Source organism: Vigna umbellata, chromosome 4 (assembly GCF_029865625.1).
Source record: "Vigna umbellata cultivar VRB3 chromosome 4, Vumbellata_1.0, whole genome shotgun sequence".
NCBI classification, from domain to species: Eukaryota; Viridiplantae; Streptophyta; class Magnoliopsida; order Fabales; family Fabaceae; genus Vigna; species Vigna umbellata.
Window position 1 is genome coordinate 53,894,584 of NC_142168.1, and position 21,881 is coordinate 53,916,464.

Below are 21,881 nucleotides of genomic sequence, written 5' to 3' on the forward strand. Positions count from 1 at the left end.
GAAGTGCGACATATTCATTAAAAAAGGGAACAAAATGACAAAACAAATAGAGAAACACAAATATACAAATTTGAAAGTTAGGGTAGGGAGGTGGTGGTGGTGCAGTGAAAGTGGGGTCAAGGTCGGTGAAAGCCAAACCGAAACAATAAAGTTTATTGCTATTATTATTTGGCTTTGCTTTGCAGTGAAAAATGTCACTGATCAAGTGCTCTAACGTTACTCCATCACCTCAATATATACCCCTTCTCACTCACACTAATCAAACACAACCTTGTTTCTTGTTGTGTGAGCCTCTCTTTCAGTGTTTTTTTCTTGATCAGTGTGAAAAGGGTGGTTGCAGATTGCAATGGCTAAGCATGATGTTGAGGGTGGTTCCTTCTCTGCAAAGGACTACCATGACCCTCCTCCAGCACCCTTGATTGATGCTGAGGAACTCACACAGTGGTCCTTCTACAGGGCCTTGATTGCTGAGTTCATTGCCACACTGCTCTTCCTTTACATCACAGTGCTCACTGTTATTGGTTACAAGAGCCAGACTGATGTAACGGCTGGGGGTGATCTCTGTGGTGGGGTTGGCATTCTTGGCATTGCTTGGGCCTTTGGTGGCATGATCTTCATCCTTGTTTACTGCACTGCTGGAATCTCAGGTCTTTCTTCACTCTTTAATCTCATACCCACCTTTTTAATTTCCTTCCATGGACTTTAGTCTTACATAATGCTTTGCTTTCCTTTTCATTTTCTGGTTTCCTAGCATCCAAAGAGGAAAAACTGCTATCTTTCAGCTCTAATTCTAGGTCGTCAACTGTGGTTACTTGGTCACACTTAGTTGCTATTCTTGATATTCTGGGAAGTGGCAAACATTCTTAACATTGTGGCCAAAATCGCTGTTGGATACTGCTTTGTTTAAAAAAAAAAAAAACTTGCTTTAAACATACCCCCATTAAGCCACAGCCAGCATGTTTCGGCTTTTAGTGCTTATCAAATCTTGTTTCTTGTTTGGTAATTCCCCTTTTATCAAGTTGTTAGCCTTCAAATTGGGATGCTGGTGCTTTGTGGGGTGAAAGTAAATAACTTAGCATGATTTGGTACCAAGTTTTGTTACTTAATATACTGAAAAGTGTGATTTTGTATCGAATGTAGGAGGTCACATAAACCCAGCAGTGACTTTTGGACTGTTCTTGGCTCGGAAGGTGTCTTTGATAAGGGCTATAATGTACATGGTGGCTCAGTGTTTGGGGGCCATATGTGGAGTTGGGTTGGTGAAGGCCTTCCAAAAGGCTTACTACCACAGGTATGGTGGTGGGGCCAATGAACTGAGTGAAGGGTACAGCACAGGTGTTGGATTGGGTGCAGAGATCATCGGAACCTTCGTTTTGGTGTACACTGTCTTCTCTGCTACAGACCCCAAGAGGAATGCCAGAGATTCTCATGTCCCGGTATGTCTTCAATTGTTATTGCCGTGTAGTTTTGCTTATCCCTTTCGAAAAATACATTTTTTGTTACATTAACCGTAGATAGAGAAAATTGCTGTTGCATGAGTTGTGCTGAAAGCAATGATTAAATGGTACAGTGCATACTAAGTTCATAATATATAGTCATAGTCATACACCCTGCTTTTAAGCAAGCATGGATTCACTCTTAGTTCTTTCTGGTTTTAAATAGAAGCTCAAAGTTCCCTGAAATTACTTTAGACTGGTTATTGGTAAAGAAAAAGTGGAGGGGAAGTGGGTTTGTTATTATTAGATTTCCGAACTTCAAGCATCTAGCTATGCTTTCTAAGTGAAACTAGGTAGAGTGGTATTTAAGTAATTAAGAAAATTAGTTGTAGTTCTTGAAATGTTTACCAAGATTCACATCAACTGGGTATTCCTGATTCACTGAACTTCACAGTTAGTAAAAAATAGTCCACTCCATTTTTGAGCAGTTGTACCTGCTGCCACTCAACAATTTCCCATTTGAAATTATGCAGTTTACAGTCTATGCTATCCATTTGCATAAAAAGTTTTGGCACAGTCAATATTTATGTTTACTATTACTTTTACTGTCATTAATAGTTATAGAAGCTTTTATTTAATATTCTTGAAACAGTTAAATATGTTAGCCAGTTGGATTTCCTTTTCATTTTGGAATCTAAATATCCTTATTCTGGCTTCTTTCTCTAGAGTCTTCTTCCGTAATAAATATTGCACTGGCAGCATTCAATGTAGATGAAAATTTCCATTTTTCTTGCTTTGCTTGGCTTTCCTTTATTACTAGTTCTTGTCCTCAGAACAAGAAAGTGGGAATTCTTTTCCTGTGGGCATATTTCTTGACTTAAAGGTTACATTTTTATTCATCTAAGCATCCTAGAGTGGTGAACCTATCCCTTTCTTTCTCCAAAATTTCCAAATGCATGATGTTTTTCTGTTGAAGTGAAATGCTAGCATTTCTTTACAAATATGGGTCCATTTGGCCATTACCATATATGATTCTGTGGAGGTATTTGATTTTCACAGCCTTGTCACACGAATCTTATCTGTTTTCTTTCTTCTTTTGGGAAAAGTGGATTCTTTCAGGACTTTCCTTCTGTATTTTGTTTCCCTCAGAAGCAAATCTGTCTTTGTTGATGTGGAAATTTAAGGCCAACAATTAAAGTGTTCTGAACAGTGTCATTCATGCTAAATGCCATTTTCCCAAGCTGGCAAATCTCGTGAGAGTTTCCAGCATCATCCTCATTTGTCATTATCAGCTTTAGGTTCCTCCATACACTTTCTCAAATTCTCCAGATCAATAAACAAAGAAAACCATGCTCCTCACATGGGGCATGTCCCATCTGTCCCAAGTGTTTATCGGTTTCCATTTCCATTTTTTTTCCTATTTTATTAACAAGTTTTAGAGAAGGGTCCACGACCACAATTTTATGTGCAACATTAATTAGAATTTTTTAGTCTCTCAGACCATAGTTGCTGCTGCAGCAGCCACATTTATCCACAATTTCCTATAACACCAAAGATTGCAATAATATTTATAATTAATTTGGATTCATATGTTTGGCACAACTTTTTTCGTTTTTTGTTTTAATTGAACCAAATGAATTTCTTATGGTGCTTTTGTTCTGCATTTGAAGGTTTTGGCTCCACTTCCAATTGGTTTTGCTGTGTTCATGGTCCACTTGGCAACCATCCCTGTAACTGGCACTGGTATTAACCCTGCTAGAAGTTTTGGAGCTGCTGTCATATACAACAAAGAGAAGGCCTGGGATGACCATGTCAGTAACTGTTTTGCTACATATTCAACAACTTGCTAGTTTTATACTATGATCAAATATTAACATTTGTAACTTGTCTTGTGAAGTAACAAAGGATAAAAAATTGATGCCCACTTTTGTCTGATACAATCTTGTTCCTGATGTTTGTTCAGTGGATCTTCTGGGTTGGACCATTCATTGGAGCAGCCATTGCAGCCTTCTACCACCAATTCATCTTGAGAGCAGGTGCTGCTAAGGCTCTTGGATCATTTAGGAGCAACCCCACCATTTGAGAACCAAATATCCTCTCATGGGTTCAAAAGGAACATAATTGGAAGCAAAATGAGTTGATATTACAGCAGTGATAATATTGTCAAGTGCTTGTACTTTTATTTTGATCCTATGTAGATTGAAGGTTCTTTCAAGACAAGAGCCTTTGGTAAATATCCTTTAGTATTAAGCACTTTCTTTTGTATTTCCTTCATTGTGTGATCTTTTCCTTTAGGTAATTTATCTCTTGTACTCAACGTTTTCATGCAAAAAAAAGTTAAAAAAACTTATGTGATATCTGTGCCTTTTTTCCTTTTCTTAACTCATCTCTGAGGTTAATTTGAGAAACACTTATTCAACACTAACAAAAATGAAGAACGAGACAAAGGAATCCGTGCAATAATGAAAGGAAAGATGTCTAGCAGTGAGTGTTGAATGTGATGAACAAGAGAATAAGACAGTGTTACAGTGCACTTCATAGAACACACAGTCTTGTGACAAATGGTAAAGTTACTTACGTAAGCATTTTAAATAGGGAGACTTTTTCATGGGAAAAAACAAAGTTGTGAAACATAGCAGCACATGGTTGTCCTTGAGGAAAGAAGGAGGAAAAAGACGAAGAAGGAGGAAAAAGACGAAGGAGGAAAAAGACGAAAAAGGTGAAGACAGGACCATACTGTGTTACACAGCACAGTATACTGATCCTGGTCACAGTGCAATTTTGTTAAAATTCAAATAACTTTTAAATTCACAACACAAATTCTTTTAAGTATTTAATAAAAAATTCTTTAAATTTAATGCTTATTAAATATTTTTTTTAAATACCTTTTATTATTTACAGCATTTTTATTCTTTTTGTCTGTTAAGTTTTATATCTCTGGTTGGTTCTGATTGGTGGCGCCTAAAATGGATAAATTTGCACTAGTGAGATTAAAAGTTAAAAATTGGTATCTAAAGAATGTAATGGCATCACCTCTTCCTCATCGGCTTCTTATGAGTATGTATTCTAGGTTGCTTATATTAGGAATCATTTACTATATATAATTTAAATGTGTACTAAATAATTTTAAATGTACAATTGAAGTTCATAGTATATTATCAATTTTTTCTCAGATGTATTTTTTTTATAATGTTTTCACATTATATTCGTTTATTCAATGTTACAACCTAAACATGATGTTCTCGAGTCACACTGTTTAACAAATCCAAAATTCGATCAAGTAAGATTTAGTGAAATTGCAAAACTAAAGCATTTAAAAATGGATCACACATTGGTTGTAGAGAGGTGGAAACATAAAATTCATACATTTCACTTCAAGTGGGTCTTAGAGTAGATCGACCCGTGGTAGTTGGCCCCACAAAGTTTTATTGAGAGGCACACCAATTAGGAGCTAATCACTAATTGGTTCACAACTGAAACTAAAATGACTAAGAGAAAATATGTTTCAACAAACTTACACTAGAACAACTACACGCTCATTGTTGATACTTGGTTTAATGGGAGGAATTTTGATGCTTGATAAGACAAAGTAACAAAGTTCATCTTATGTACTTACCATATTTTATTAATGTCAACAAAATCATACTATACAATTGGGATTTTTCTTTGCTTAGTTGTGTTATGCAAAGAATTGTCAGTGCAACAAATGTTAAATAAAAAACAATGGTTGAATGTGCATTGCTTTTGATATCATAGACATTGTATCACATGTCAAACATCCCTTTGTAACCTAGATGGAGTGATAGTATAGTTCTGAAAATCAGAAACGTCCCTCACAATGACCTTTTGGGTATAAATGTATGATTAATCAATCACATACAAGGTAAGTAGGTAATACAAACAAAATACCATTTGTTTCAATTTCATTCAAGATCTTTAACTTGTACATTAAGATGCTAATAACAATAATTTATTACACTTTATTAGGAATCCATATAGAGATTTTGAGGCATCCACCTCTCTAAAGGCCTATAGGAATGTTAAACTTTGGACAACATGTATTCTCATCATTTGGTTTGTTTTAAGAGGTTCTTATTCTGCTCAACAACTTAGACAAACTCTACAAACTTGACATGTAGAGAATGCACAAAAATTGTCAAACTAAGCATGCAAAGTGAATCAACATGTCGAACAATTGTGACGAACTAATGTTGTTTAGTAATCAAATGCATGAATCTTTGTTCAACACTCCAGAGTACATGGAATGGTACATCACCAATTCCATATATTTCTTGTCAAGATCGCAACTATGGCAAGATCCACGGACACAACAAAATTCACCACTAGAATCCACCTTCCTAAATGCAATTAATTATTGTCAACCACATAAGGAACCTTACCAAAATTCATTTGCAGTTGAAGAATTCATAAAACCTGCATGATGATGGCACATTTTAGTTCTTAAGAGACATGGTGTTAATGGTAAAGAAAACTCAAGGAAAATTTCAACTAGACATTAAGATAACCAAATTGTTATCTAGATGTGAAGGTGCACTTCCAAGGATTAAAGAGAGAGTAGAAAGTTCAATTAAGCCAAAACCCAAAATAAGAACATGAATGGAAGGATATAGCCAAATAAAAATATGCATTATAAGAACCAAAGTAAGAAGTAAAATGGAGATAAAGATGAAAGATTAGAATTGGGAGGGGGTTAAGGTGTTAGCATGTCACTTGAGGAGGCACAAGGCTCGACAAACTCAAGATAAGTAGGGATGTTGCCACTTGAGTCCTAGACTCAAGATAAGACTAAGGGGGTGAAGACACTCTAAAGAGATCTCTCAAAAGGGTTGTCAAATATATGCGTTTAAACTCAAAATATTCAACCCTTTTACAAGTCTAAGAGACCTCTTTTTATAGGTAATGGAAGGAGCCTCTTTGCTAAAACACAAACAAAAGAACACGAAAGCAAATACAAGAGAAATGCTTCTAGAAACTAGGTCATCTTAAAGGAGACTCCTTTAAGAGATATGTGACCTAACTTGTCCTTCAAGCCTCTCCATGCGCCATGGACCTTTTAAAAGGCAATGTCAATTCCAAGCTCTCCAAAAAGGTGCCCCATGTGTGTGGTCCCCGCCCAAGTCTATTCTTCTCTCCAAATTAGTGTTATTTCCCTCGAAGATACTTTTAGTTAATCCTACAAAACAAACACATAAACAAAGGAGTCAGCAAGTGAACTTAAGCATGGTCAACAAGGTCAACTAACACAAAAGTCAACAAGGACAAGGAAGACACCTTCACCCCCACACAAGGAAGACTCAATATCCGAATAACCCTTCCAATGCACACAAGGCGAAAGGAAGCACCTATTCACATATAGCACTAGGATTTACAAGGTACAACTAGTAGATTTATCCTTCACTCTCATGCTCCTCAATCACATACTCAAGTACATCCTAACACTTACTCATGCTTCAATCTCAATCACAAGTCAAAACTTACCCTAAACATAACCATTACTCTCATTGTAGGGTTACACTAGTACAAAAACAGCGTACAACGTCGAATATTTTTGGCCTTTCACACCGAATTCGAGATCAACGTCATATCGGGAGACGTTAAATTGACGTCGAACATAGAACATTTCGACGTTAATCAAATTAATGTCAAATTTTGTTAATATTTTACGTTAATCAATTTTTTTGTTTTTTTTAATTAACTGTGATCATCTCTTACAACTCTACGAAACCTAAAACACAATAAAATAACAAATTTTAGTTTTTGATATTTTATAAAGCATGAACTACGAACGTGTAGTGTAGTATCAACAACAAACAATAACAAACAACAAACAAGTTCAATCAAACAACTACAACAAACAGGTTCAACCAAACAAAAACAACAAACAAGTTCAAAAAAAGAAACAAACAAGTTCAACAAATAAGTCAAAACGAAATACGAAAACTAACCTTCAAAAGTAGGTACGTCGAAATAAAGTATTATCATCAGTGAGAGAGAAAGCAGAATGTGCTTAAGAAGGACAAGAACACAAAAATAATCGATAAAAACAAACGAAAATCATACCTAAGTATAACAAGAACACAAAAACGTCAATTAACATGCATTTGTAACAAATGAAAGAAACATTACATGTGATGGTCGTCAAACTTTGTTCTAGAAAATTTTGAGTAGAGAAGAGGGTACGCGCACTAAGATAAAGTGAATGAATTTTCAATCTCTCTCTCAATTTTTTATTGAATTCGTTAACCTTTTAACTTCTAACGTTGGGGCATTCGACGTTTTATATCCTTTTGACGTCTAATTCTAGCGAATTCGATGTCATACATTCACACATTTTCATCTTCGAGCCAAACATTTTCGCAAAATTTACCCAGTATAACAAATTGACGTCGAATTACAAATCTAAACGACGTTTAATAATTGCATTTATTTACAAAAATGTCACCGGTCATTTTTAACGTTGGTTATTCAGTGGTTGGATGTTAAACGCGTAACGTTATACACTATTTTTGCACTAGTATTTAATCACGTTCCACAACTTCTCAGGCTTGGTCCACGTCCATTATTCATCAAATTCGTCAATTTTCACAAAAATACATTGTGATAATCGATTATCATGTTTGATAATCGATTATCTCAGAGGTTATTACCCAGAAACATCATGTAGTAAGGGATAATCGATTATTATAAGTGATAATCGATTATTCCCGGAACCAAACTCAACATCAACGCGCAAATAATCGATTATAACTAATGATAATCAATTATTGTCGCAACGAAACACATTCTAAACAGAATTCAAGTATTCAAAAATACACACCTTAACCCTTGTTGATAGAGGGAGCTATGTGAAAGCTAAACTCATATATTCCATATGTGTTTTTGATGATGACAATAGAAATGTTTTTATAGTTTCTTGCACACATTAAGAAAAATTGTTGTTTATATATTTGCTTGTGCTTGAACTATATGTTATGCATATTCATTATGATTATATGTGATTATATCTATGAAATGTATATTCATTGTTTAAGAATGAATCTTTGAATATCTTGTTTTTGATGATGTACGTGATGATGAACATTGTATAATGGAGATTTTTTTTAATGGACATCTGTTTTATAGTTATCTTGCACAAAATGACATAAGAAATGTTTGATATTATTGATGTGTGTGCTTGATACATGTATTAATGATTGGAAAAAGGTTTACATGGTTAAACAAATTTAAAATGTATTTTTGGTATAATTTAATATGTTAAGCAATCCATGTAATCTGTTAAATTGTTTCAGATTTCTTGTATGCTTTATTAGAGGCAAATTGTTCTAACATAATCTCGTATACAATGTGTATAACTGATTAAGTAAGAAAGTTAGCCAATACATGTTTTCAAAAGTGTGAAAATCTGATTACATGTTTTCAAAAGAGTGAAAATTTGGTTTAAAAGAAGTTTGAAATTGAAATTTTGCTTAAGTGTTAGACATAATCGATTACATAAGTTGTATAATCAGATAAGTCATTTTCATATGATGAATTCAATTTCTTTCAAGTCAATACAGTTATAACGATCATATTGCATTTATTTTTGGTTGTTAAGAATTGTTTAACCGATTGCATGCGCCATATAATCGGTTAAAAGTCATATTTCAAAATGCTGTCAAAATTGCTAAACTAGTAGGAAAAACGTAGTCGATTACATTAATAGCCTAATCGATTAAAATGCGTCAGGATTTTGAAAATCCTATAAAAAGTTTTCTTGCACGCTGTTTCAAACTAATCTTTGAATATTCAATTTCATAACTAACATTTTGGTTGAGTTTTGATTACAGGATCGTCTAAGAACCATCTTGAAGAATCAAGGATCAACTTTGGGTTTATACATCAAGATTCTATCAAGAAGTGTGCTTAAAGGTTGTTGATCATATATGCACTATTGGAGTGTTTGCTGTGAAGATTAGGTTTATCTTTTTCAATTTGTAGATTGAGTTCCTTTGTTGTTGTGCCAAAGGGGGAGAACTGTGATTGTTCTCATTGAGAGTTGGGCTTGCTCTAAGGTGACAGAAAGTGGGTGATCTTTCTGGGTTGCTATATTTGGTATTGAGTTAGGAAGGAGAGTACATTGAGAGGATTTTTCTCTGTATGTCTTGCTTGTACGAACTCTATCAATATAGTGGAATCCCTTCAACTAAGGTTGTTGAAGGAAAACTAGATGTAGGCTTGGTCGAACTAGTATAAATCTGTGTGTTAATCTTTCTCTTCCTTATCTCTTTTATTTGTGGGTTCATTATACTTTCATATTGCATTCCAAGAAATATCGAAGATTTCAAAAAGATTTTGAAAGAACATATTTTTTAAAGTCAAACCAATTCACCCCCCACCCCTCTTGGTTGAGAGTATTGGCCTATCTTTTTCTACAATTGGCACTAGAGCTTATTTTTCGAAAGTTACTCGAATTTTAATTGATTAAGCTATCTGCGTAATCTGTTAAATCGATCCTGATGGAAAATATATCTTAGACCATGAGCAAAGGTGTAATTAATGATGGTTTCTTGAATGCAATAGGCAAAGGTGCATGGAATTTTGTGACTAACAGTTCTTATGATTTTATCAAGACATGAATCTTAAGGAGACCAAATCAAGGGAGAAAAGATACATTAACATCTTGAAAACTGTTGCTGAAACTGCAGAAAGCCCAAAAGATGGAGAAACTGATCTAATGGCAGAAAGGTTTTCTAAATTTTTGTTATGAAAAAGAAAAACTAACCTGAATCTTGTAGGGAATAAAGAGAACTCTAGAAAACAAGATGAAGGTGTTGCTTCCTCCAGTACTGTATATGGAAGAGAAGGAGACACCAAACTGAAATGTCCTTCATTCAAATTAAAGCAAAGACTGGAAAAAGAAGATGAAGGCAGAGATGAACACCAACCCACTAAAGGAGAAGATGTTGATCCATTAAATGTGGAAATGTCTGTAGGAGCAACTCCCTATATACCAAAGAATGACTTTGAAAAACATATGCTCAAGCAAATGCAAACACTGGTTAACTATCATTCCAACTACACCTCCAGGCTTGACAAAATGGATCAAGAGATTACTGCACTTTAAAAGCTAACTAGGAATCAAAACATGGGTAATGAAAGAGTAGCAACAAATGGTGAGGTTAAAGAAGAAGATGATGGAGATGATGGCAGTAAAGCAAAAGAGAGTGTTAACTCATTGGCAAGTGTATCAAATCGTATCAAGTAATATAAAATGGTAAGACCAAGTATCGATTCCCAAGAGACTCGTGTTACTAAACAATCGTGTAATACCTTAACTAATTAAGACTAAAGAACAATTTCAATGATTAAAAGTAAAATGCAATAAAAGTAAACATAAAATTGAATGTAAACTCTTGATCTTTTGGAACTAAAAGCAAGAATTAATGAATAATATTGATGATATGAGATGATGATGTTGTTGGGGTTAAATTTCACCTACATCACTTTCATGCATATTAAAACTCATCTTTTTCTTTGGAATGTTAGTGTCACTTACTAAATTACTTAGAACCCGATCCCTCGGCTTAAAAAGCCTAGCCTTAATTATTAGACCTCAATCCCTTCAATCCCTAATAACCAATTCCGCATTAAGAAAAGAAGCTTAAGACAACCAAACGTCCTATCCCTATCCCTAGGCAATATTCCCTTTGGGTGAAATCCTCCAGATCATGATTCATAAGATATTTCCCAATACTCAAACAAATCAAACATCAAGTCATGAATGGCCAAAACAAGACAAGCATTACGAATAGGAGAAAATCACTAACATTCAATGAAAGAAGCATAAATTATTTAAAACATGTTCAAATACATGAAAGTTTATGATAGACGGGGCCCAATCCCAATTAGTTTAGTGTAGTATTTCTTTTACTTTTATTAAAGCATGTGTAAAAGGTGTTAGGCATGTGCTAGAAAGGAGGGACTTTTAGTCCTATATATAGACATGTCACCACCTCTTGTAAGAGACTATTGAAAATAATGAATTAAACTTTCTGTAGAGAGAACTCCAGAATTTAGTTCCCTTGAAAGTCAACGCTAGAGAATCCCAAAGGATCCCCTCTAGCCACCTTCCATTCACATCATCCATTATCTCATTTTCCATCCTCATTTTCTTGCTCCTCCGTGTAATCACTTTTCCTTCACCCAGCTGATGCACTTGGCACGCGTCAGCTTCCGTCACAGACATACGTCTTCTCGTCGCGTCGTCAACCTTATCAGCCACGTTTCCTTCTTGCCTTTCCTCACATGCAACCCACAAATCTCACATCTCGCTCTCACAAATTCCTCATGAGCAAAGCCTCCGAGTCATTTTTCTCATGAGATTCTTCACTTCAGAATATCAAACTCCTCATGTCTGCCAGATCCACCGAACCACATCTTCGTCTCTGCTTCCCGACCATTCTCCACCGATTAGATCCTTTCTCCCATTAAACCACTGCTCCTTCGCTCAAACTCGCTTCCGCATCAAACCTTATGTTTTCAACCGAACCATCCTCGAATTTAGGGTTCCTAGTTCTCTCGATACTTCATCCGTTTCTCCGATACAGAACCTAAGGATTCACGGTTCAAATCGTTTCTTCAGCTGCTTCTCGGTCCTTCAGCTCGATCAAGTCCAGATTTCATGTCGTCTCCTGATTCTGCTCAAGCCATCAGCTATCATGTGGTATTCAGAGCCTAGGTTAGGCGTGTCCGCTTGAGCTAATTATCTCATTTCTCTCTGATCTGAGTTTTACTCTTCGTCGATTCTCAAATTGTCGGTCTCGATCTGTTCTCTATTCTTGAGATTCAATCTGTGTGTTTGGTTGTTTTCAAATTTTTCCGTGTTGTTGATTATCATTCGTGCAATGTCTTGAGTATTTTACTTTGTCTTGTTCATTGTTTGGTTTCTGTACATCAATTGTTGCTTACAGTAGGTTTTGGTTGAGTCAATTTGTGTGTGCCAGCTGTACTTTGAGTCTTTTCCTCATTTTAATCGGTCCATTTGTTCATTTGAGCCATTTTCATTGATGAATCGTATTCTGTCATGTTTGCAGTTATGTTTAATTGCTTAAAATGTCATAAATTATGTGTTCAAAGCTGTATTTGAGTTTTTTTTCTGAGATTCTGGATTATATGATCAATGGTTGTACACCATATGAGCTATGATACAGTCATTGTGAGCTCGGGTGCATGCAAAAGTGACCTTAATCTCAGATTTAACGTGTTGTTGATGTGTATTCTGATTGTCGTCTATTGTCATGTCCAATACATATTATTTCGATGATAAAAGGCTTGAATGAGTTCGTATCAGGTGCACACCACTTAAGCCATGAATTGCTGAAGCAAATAGCTTGGTGGCATCTTGTGAAAACTCCAACAATATCAAAGTTGCAGTTGACCGATCTGCATTGTCTTGTTTGAGTCTAGATTTTGTTTTAAAATCTGTTCTGGCATATAAATCTTGCTAGAAATCTTGCATTAACTTCCTCGTGTCGTGTTTAAGCTTCAAATTGCTGTTTTAAAGTCATTTTCATCAATAATTTGTCAATTGACTCAATAAAACTTAAAACTAGTGGTGTGGTTGAGCTGTTTGATTGCGTAATTGGCTAATGCAAGTTCAATTTTCGAATTACTATGTTCTGCATCCAATTTTAATGCAAAACAAGTTTGTTTTGATGTTTTAAACATGTTGAGATAGTTTAATTCGAGTTATATAAGCCTTTGTGCGTTTTTCACCTTTTGAAACAACCATTTTAAGTCAATTTTTTTTATGAAGCAAGTATAGTGCAGTACTAACATTTTGATTTGTGCATTTATGATTCAGTTGGATTGTAGTAAGAGCTAGGGTCTGTTGAATGAAATCAAAACAAGTGAAAAAGAATATCTATACAAGTTTAAACAGCGTTCAGACCTTGTGCAATCCAACTAAGACAAGTTCCAAATCAGAAACTGAAAACATTATCAGTTATGAACTAATTTTGTTGGGGCATTTTATCAAACGCTTTTGTAAAATTCAGTACTGGAGTCACTTAAATGTTTCTGCTCTAACTTGCTTGTTTTTCTTGCTTTCTTAATTCCCTCTAGAGCAATTCTTAGGTTCATTTTTGAGTGCTTCCCTTCTTGATAGCTTTGTTTCTTGCTTGTCTTTATTGGTTATCTAGTTTTGTCTGCAATGCATGTGAAATCTATTCTGTCAATCTTTAATTGAAGCTTTTAATTGCTTATTTCATCTGGTCTAGAGTTTCCTTGGTTAGAGTCTGATCTGTTGTTTGAGTGGTTGTCCTGTTTGTCCATCACTTGGTCTTATCCTAACCATTTTCCTGAATTGAGAAATCTGATTCCATTCTGGTTTTTGGGATTTGAAAGAAGGTAAGTGTGAATGGTAGCATATTAGGTGGTGGTGATCCATAGGATTCTCTGGCCTAAACTGAAAATTTCTCTTTTTAACCTTTCATTTGAGTGCTTTAAATTTTTAAAGAGAAACCTCAGTGTTGTGAGCTTAGTAAGGCTAATTTAGCCTAAAGTCCTTGGCATTTGCAAGAGAGTTCAGTTTCAATTAACCATTTGTTGACTGTGTTCATTGTGTAGGAAAAGAAATTGGAGTAATTAGATGGGAGCAGCTGTGATTTGTTTCAACTGCAACTACAACTGCAATCACTGTTGTTTTAATTGATTATTGATTTCCTGGTGATGCTATTTGTGCTTGTGAATCTTTAAACTGTCATTGCATTCATTTTAGTTAAAACATTGTTTGCTGAATTCATTGATATAATCACTGTTTTGGAAGTGAATTGTTGATTTCATGGTTTAATTGGGCATGTTGAATGTTGATTCTGATTTGATAAAGACCTATGGGAACTTGGTAGATGCATAGGAATTGCAAATAATGTGCTGATTGTTTTATGAGCATTTCTGGAATTGCAACAACACTGTTTTAAAACTGCCAATTTCTGATTTGCATCACATTACTCTTTGTCCATTGATTTGATTAGTATGGTCCACTAATTTCTGAATTAGTTTAGGACATTGTTCTTGACTAGTTTGGTCCATTGTTTCTGCCTAGTGTAATTCACTAATTTGCTGAAAAGGCTGCTCTTGTCATCATCAGTTGTGCATCAATTTGTTTTTTTTTTAATTGCCAATGCATCCTCCAGTTTTAAGAAGTGATTAAAGCACCTAAATTCCAGTTCTGACTTGGCGGTTGAATTAATTAGGTGGTTAGTTTCTGCATTGAATTACATCCAATCTGAATCTAGTTCAATGTCCATTTGTACTTGCTGGATTTTGTTGCTAGATTTTGTTGCTGGATTTTGTTGAGATTTATGTGTGCAGAAGTGATGTGAATGAATCATTAGTGGAGCAGCATATTACTGAAGAAACATTAGCAGAAACACCTCAGTGTGGAGCTTGGAATAGGATAGAAACAACCATTCAAACAGGGAAGTTGTCTAACTTACCCTTTGTTGTGAATTGTTATTCTGTTTTAGCTTGTAACTGATGTAAGTGATAATATTGAATGAATATCCTGCTGATTTTGGTTGAAAATTAATTGTGCAGAATACTTGGAGCAGTTTAAGAGCAAATAGGAATTATTCAATATCTCAGTTGCACAAGACCGAGTGAAAGGGAAGATTAGACAAAAGCTAGGAGACCTAAGGCTGGTTAACAACAACTAGACTGTATTCGTTGAGCACAAGAAGTGGACCAGGACCGTAGCAGCTGTCTTTGTTTGTAATTGATTTGAGTTCATCTCGTTTTGTAATAGGCTCTATTGTTAGTTTTCTTAATTTCATTGTAAAAGGCCATTCAAAGTCCAAGTGTCTTGGAAGAGTCCTTGGTGCTCTTTCAACTCTTGGCAAAACTTTTCTTGTTTGTGTTTAAATTTTTGTGTCTTACGTTTAGGGGTGATTTAGGCTAAAAGGGATTAAACTCTAAGCCTTGTCACATTAGAGTCCGAAGAGTCTCGTCTTTTAGTGTTTAATTGTTGTGATTGTTTGTGAGTTGTGTCCTTTGATTTTAAAAGTGATTTTAGTTTAAAGGGTAACTAGTAGTAACCTAAGACATTTCTGGTAAGGCAAGACTTGGTACTTAAGCAGTCTTCATGACTCACCTCTCTTACCTGGGACTTGTCTAAGTGTGAATCTTGTATATCTTTTACACTAGAAAAACTTTTAGAAAACAAAGATGTCTTGTTATTCATATAGGTCTTCTAGGAATTTTAATTTTGATAAGCAACTTAGTTACAAAGACATCAAAAGAGAACATGATAAAGCTAGAAGAAAGTCTTGTTCATTTTATGAATTTGATAGGATTGAAGATGATTTGTATAAACAAGCTAGTGAAAATATTCCATTCTTTGGTGATGATATGGGTGCATTAACATACCTAGCTTGGGAAAAGGAAATTGATGACATGCATTCATTCATGGTTAGAAAAAGTAAATCTGAATCCTTCTATTCTAGAGATAATGAACCTTACATTCTTGGTCTCTACACTTCTAGTTTTGAAAAGCATGCAAGAGAGTGGTGGGATGATAGGCAATATCATGTTAAGATAGGTAGAAAATATCCCATTCATGATTGGAATGAATTGAAAGCTTGAATGAGAAGAAAGTTTGTGCCTCGAGAAATTGAAAGAAACTTAGAACTTATGAAAGAGCTTATTAGAGAAGGTGAGTCATTCATTCAAAATTTAAGTGGGTTCTCTTGTAGGGAAAGTGAGTTTCTAGAAAAACTTAAGAGGCTATGGGAAGAGACAAGCAAATATAGAATTAAGAGATTAAAAACAAAAAAACAAAAGCAAGAAGTAAGAGAGAAAAGAGAAAAAGAGAGAAGAGAAAAAGAAAGAAGAGAAGAGGAAGAACAAAATAGAAGAAAAGAGGAAGAAAGAGAGAAAAGAGAAGAAGAGAGAAGACAAAAAGAAAGAAGAAAAGAGGAAGAACGAAATAGAAGAGAAGAGGAAGAAAGAGAGAGAAGAGAAGAAGAGAAAAGAAGAGAGCAAGAGAGAATAGAGGAGGAAGAAAACAAGATAAGAAAATAGGAAGAAAGAGATAGAAGAGACGAGGAAGAAAGAGAAAGAAGAGCAGAAGAGAAAAGAAGAGAGAAAGAGAGAAAAGAAGCACAAAGAAGAGAAACGGAAGAAGTTGAAAGAATAGAAATGGAAGAAAAGAAAAAGAAATTAAGGGCAACATCTCCTCCTACCCTAGAAGTTTGATTCTTAAGGGAAGGTTTTCTATCCTCTCACTTCTATCCATTTATATTTGAATCTCCAAAATTTCACTTTTCTTTCAAAGAATTTGCCACTCAATCTTTAAAAATGTTATCACTTTCAACACATGCAAAGTCACAACTTGGGTTATGGTTACCTTTGTGGTTACCAATAACTCAAGATACAAATAAAATTTCAAATGAAGAAAGGTTTCTTTGTTATATTAAAATTAAAAATTTCAAAATTGGGAAACCTTCTTCTACACATATTCTTTTATATATCTTATTTGGTCAAAGAAAACTAATTAGAGATATGTTTGATGCTTATTGTAGATGGATATTTGACCCAGGAGGAACCTTTGTGAAGTCAACAAAAATAAGTCTTCAGAAGCACCATCAGATTTGAGGACAAATCCTTTTCAAGAGGGAGGGGATGATAGACGGGGCCCAAGCCCAATTAGTTTAGTGTAGTATTTATTTTACTTTTATTAAAGCATGTGTAAAAGGTGTTAGGCATGTGCTAGAAAGGAGGGACTTGTAGTCCTATATATAGACATGTCACCACCTCTTGTAAGAGACTTTTGAAAATAATGAATTAAACTTTCTGTAGAGAGAACTCCATAATTTAGTTCCCTTGAAAGTCAAGGCTACAAAATCCCAAAGGATCCCCTCTAGCCACCTTCCATTCACATCATCCATTATCTCATTTTCCATCCTCAGTTTCTTGCTCCTCCGTGTAATCACTTTTCCTTCACCCAGCTGATGCACTTGGCACACGTCAGCTTCCGTCGTAGACATACGTCTTCTCGTCGCGTCGTCAACCTTATCAGCCACGTTTCCTTCTCGCCTTTCCTCACATGCGACCCACAAATCTCACATCTCGCTCTCACAAATACCTCATGAGCAAAGCCTCCGAGTCATTTTTCTCATGAGATTCTTCACTTCAGAATATCAAACTCCTCATGTCTGCCAGATCCATCGAACCACATCTTCGTCTCTGCTTCCCGACCATTCTCCACCGATTAGATTCTTTCTCCCATTAAATCACTGCTCCTTCGCTCAAACCCGCTTCCGCATCAAACCTTATGTTTTCAATCGAACCATCATCGAATTTAGGGTTCCTAGTTCTCCCGATACTTCATCCGTTTCTCCGATACAGAACCTAAGGATTCACGGTTCAAATCGTTTCTTCAGCTGCTTCTCGGTCCTTCAGCTCGATCAAGTCCATATTTCACGTCGTCTCCTGATTCAGCTCAAGCCATCAGCTATCAGTTTAGAGGTTACATCATCCCTAACAACAGATGAATTTAGCTCTCCATTGTCATGGAGAACCTTGGCTTACAATGGAAGAATGAAAATGAGATGGAAACCCTAGAAAGAGAAAAGGAAAGCTCTCACATGCCTAATCTTCCTCCAAAGGGTCAAAAATCCTCTTTCTGTGCTCCAGCCTTCCAAAGATAAGAACCCTAATGTGTAAAAGCCTTTAAATAGATCAAACATGGATCATGAGCCAACGTCGCTGGCGCTCAGCACCCTAAGTGGGGCAACCAAGCAAGCTGTGTGACATGTAGCTGGCGCTGAGCGCCCTGGATAGGGGCAAGCAGGCAACACTACGAGAGGAGTGGCGCTTAGCGCCCCAAATGGGGGAAAGCAGGCACCCTTGCGAAACCTCTAACACTGAGGGCCCCTAAAGAGGGCAACCAAGCTTGGTTGCATGACAATCAGCGCCTAGGGCCCCAAAAAAGGGCAACCAGGTGCCTTGTGCCTTCTCCAGCCTTTTTTCCTGGTGCTTTTGTTATCCCTCCTAGGTTCCAACTCCTTAAACATATAATTGCCTTGAAAACCCCCAAGCATCATAACTTTTTTCTCCCTTAGCATCAAATCCCTCTATTGGGATAACCCAACAAACCATACACACATTCATAGGAAAAATTCAACACAAATATTACATAAACTTTATGCCCATGCATACACAAACCCTTGCCCAACAATGGCAATAGATAATCATAATCATAATCATATAAACATGTATCAAACAAGGATGATTAATCAAAATAACCAAAAACACATATAACATACAATAATAAACAAACAAAGGTAAGCTTCTTGATTCCTTGGCAAATCCTAGGGCTTTGTCTACACTCTAAAACACCATCTAAGGTTTCTGCAGTTCTTCCTCTTCTCTCCCCAAAACCGCCTTTCTACCTCTCTCTCTTTCCCTATCTCTCACTTTTTTGTTTTAGATGTAGGTTAAAAAATGTGCAACCCTGGTTTCCCTTTTTCCTATTTATCTTCTCTTGTTCTATCTTTATCTTTTTAATAAAAGGATGTACAACCTACATCAAGCAAAGTACTGAAAAAACATGTCTCTTTTGATAAGTTGACTTACCCAATAGTTGTTGTACAGGAAGAAAGAGAAAGCACAAGAATCAAGGCAAACACTAAGTCTAACAGACATTTATTCAAGGAGCCTTTAAATAGAAGTGCTTCTGAAAGAGAAACCAAGAGGATAGCCAAGAGAATAAGAAAAAATCACAATGAGATATCTATCCTAAGAAGCGTACAAAAGAGAAGAAAAGAAAGTGCTCAAGAAAAAGATCATATCTGAGTAGAAAAAGAGAAGAAGAGAAAAGAGAATAAAAGAAAAGAAATACTCTCAAGCTTCATTGTTGTATTTCTTACTGATTGTAAGAGAGAGAAAAAGAGAAACGAGATAAACATCTGCGAGTGTTTAGACTACTTTTTATTGTATTCAAATCCTCTCTACGAGAGTAATAGTCTAAATGACTTGTAAGCAATCGCTAATTACAATTTTGGAGAGAATTAAAACACTTTCAACTAAAATCTTTTGATTTGAGGAAATCTAGGTGCAGTAGTCTAGTACCAGGAGTGTTGTGAATACTCAATGAAATTTAGGCATGATAATATAGTACAAGGAATGGTGTGAATACTCAAGGGAAATCTACATGTGGTAGTCTAGTACTAGGAATTGTGTGAATACTCAGACTAGGAGTGGTGAGAATACTCAGTGTAATCTTATGAAGATTATAGTGGAACCCTCTGCAGAGGAGATTGGACGTAGCTCAGTTGGAGTGAGCCAGTATAAGAATAATTGTGCATTTATCTGTTCTCTTACCTAAACGCTTCTCTTATAAAAACCTGCAACTGTGCCTTTATTTTTAAATAGAAGAACTCTTCAAGTTAAACGATTACTCTTTAACTAAGGAAGTTCTTACAAAACTCTACAGTGTGCATTCTGAGTAGCACGTCAAAAGAAACTATCGTTTACAACTTTATTAAGTTGAGCATCTATGCTTTCATAAGATATATTCAAAGCTCGACTACGAGCTATATCAAAAGGGTTGTGAAAATAATTTTTCCATTAACACTATTCAACCCCCTTCTAGTGTTTTTCAGGTACTTCAGTATTCGACCAAGTAGTGTAGGTTTCATTTAAGGTTTGTATTAAAACCTAATTAATGTAGGGTTTTTCCTTAGTTGGATATCCAATCCATGTGAAAAGTATGTGTTATGTGTCATGTTTCCATTGGAGAGGATTTTGCTTCAGTAGTGGCCATATGACACTATAGGAATGAGAAGGATTTTGCTTTATAAGTGGCCACATTTCCTGTCATCATTGGAGAGGATTTGTGGACATTTGTCCACTCCTTAAAGGGTCGCTTTTTCGGCCAAGGTTTGCAAGGAAGGGTAGGCATGCAAAGTTTATGTTTTTAGGACTTTTAGGAAACACTCTTAGCCTATAAATAGAGGTGTCTCCTCCCTTGTATTCATCTTTGATGTTGAGTAATGTTATGCAACTCATTTATGGTCATACTACTCTCCTTAAGATCAATACTAGAGCAATCCATGAGGCCCCTCTAGTCACTTTCGTCTTAGAGTTGCCATAACCTCTCTTTGAGCCACTAAACACCACACCACCACCATCAAACCACCTAAGGTCATGAGCCTTCTCCTTTGCATTTATAGCTTTCGCAAATCCTTGTCCCTCGCCCACCATTTCCACAAACACTCACCTAAGGGACCAAACCACCATAGCCTCTCTTCTAGCTTGGACCACCTTTGCTTAGAGGGTTGTTATCACTTGCTAGGCAAGTAGACTCTTGTTGAGCGAAATTCAAACTCAAGTTTGACAGATATTCAAGGGTGAAGGCCTCAATGGGCGAGTCTACTCTCGATGGGCGAATAAACCTATATTTTTGTTCCAGTGCTCAACTCTCTAAGTGAGACTATTAGTTGCTGAGTAAGGGTCCCTTTAGAGGAACTCGTTGAGTGAGTAATTAGTCTTGTTAAGCGAGTCTGTCAGATTTATGAATGACTTTATGATATTAAAATGTGAGACCTATTGGTAAATCTGGTTCTATGGAAAATATATGGGGTTTATGAGTATAAAGGTGTAACACTAGAATTGGAGATTATGATAGTGCAAGTCTATACTAGTTTAGTCCATACTTATATGAGTTTTAGGGTCTTGGTTCCTAAGGAAAAAGTACAAGTTCATACTAGTTTAATGTTATGCATTTGACTAGGGATACATGTTTAATGTTATGCATTTGACTAGGGATACATGTTAGTCTTAAGCTATCTTAGATTAGACATTGCGTATAGTGTAGCAGTGTTTTCCAATGTTTGGTCCAAGTTTTCTAAACAAATTACTTCTTTTTAAAAAACTATGGCATTATGGATTGTAACTACTCTTTATGTAACTATTTATATATGTTTTATATCTCCTTTTTCAGATATGTTCAATACTCTAAATTATAGGAACTTTGTTAATAAATAGATTCTATTTTAGAGTTACACATTTAACCATAAAAGAAAACTATAAAAAGCAATTGAAAAATGGTGGGCTAGCTTGCCAAATGATTGTCTCAAAGTCCATTTTGTTATGTTGAGTTAGTCCAGCTTAGCTTACCCAACTTTGGTAAGCAAGATAAGTCGAATTAATCTGTTTCTCCATCTTTATTGAAAATATATTGGTATATTCATGAAATTTAATTCAGTCTATGCATTCTCTTATAACCACTTATCTCTTAATAACATTTATTTAATAAAGTTTTAATTGAATAATTATTCACCTAACATTTCTTAGAAAATATTTTAAATGAAATAAATCTTTTAATTAAACAATCAGTACACCCTTTTAGAAACTTTTTAAAAACTAATATAATAAAATAATAAA

At 35.5% G+C, this 21,881-nt stretch overlaps 1 protein-coding gene across 1 annotated transcript; it reads left to right on the forward strand.

The window, feature by feature from the left end:
* Nucleotides 1-260: 260 nt before the first annotated feature.
* LOC124846384 (aquaporin PIP2-2-like) lies at nucleotides 261-3,791 on the forward strand. The gene is made up of 4 exons (XM_047323627.2): nucleotides 261-647; nucleotides 1,141-1,436; nucleotides 3,107-3,247; nucleotides 3,400-3,791. The coding sequence occupies exons 1-4, from the start codon at nucleotides 347-349 to the stop codon at nucleotides 3,517-3,519; spliced, it is 858 nt and encodes a 285-aa protein (XP_047179583.1). The 5' UTR covers nucleotides 261-346; the 3' UTR covers nucleotides 3,520-3,791.
* The last annotated feature ends 18,090 nt before the right edge of the window (nucleotides 3,792-21,881 follow it).

Coding starts and splice junctions, on each gene's coding strand:
- LOC124846384 (XM_047323627.2), top strand. CDS start 347: ATGGCTAAGCATGATGTTGAGGGTGGTTCCTTCTCTGCAAAGGACTAC. Junction 648..1,140: donor CTGCACTGCTGGAATCTCAG/GTCTTTCTTCAC, acceptor TATCGAATGTAG/GAGGTCACATAAACCCAGCA. Junction 1,437..3,106: donor CCAGAGATTCTCATGTCCCG/GTATGTCTTCAA, acceptor CTGCATTTGAAG/GTTTTGGCTCCACTTCCAAT.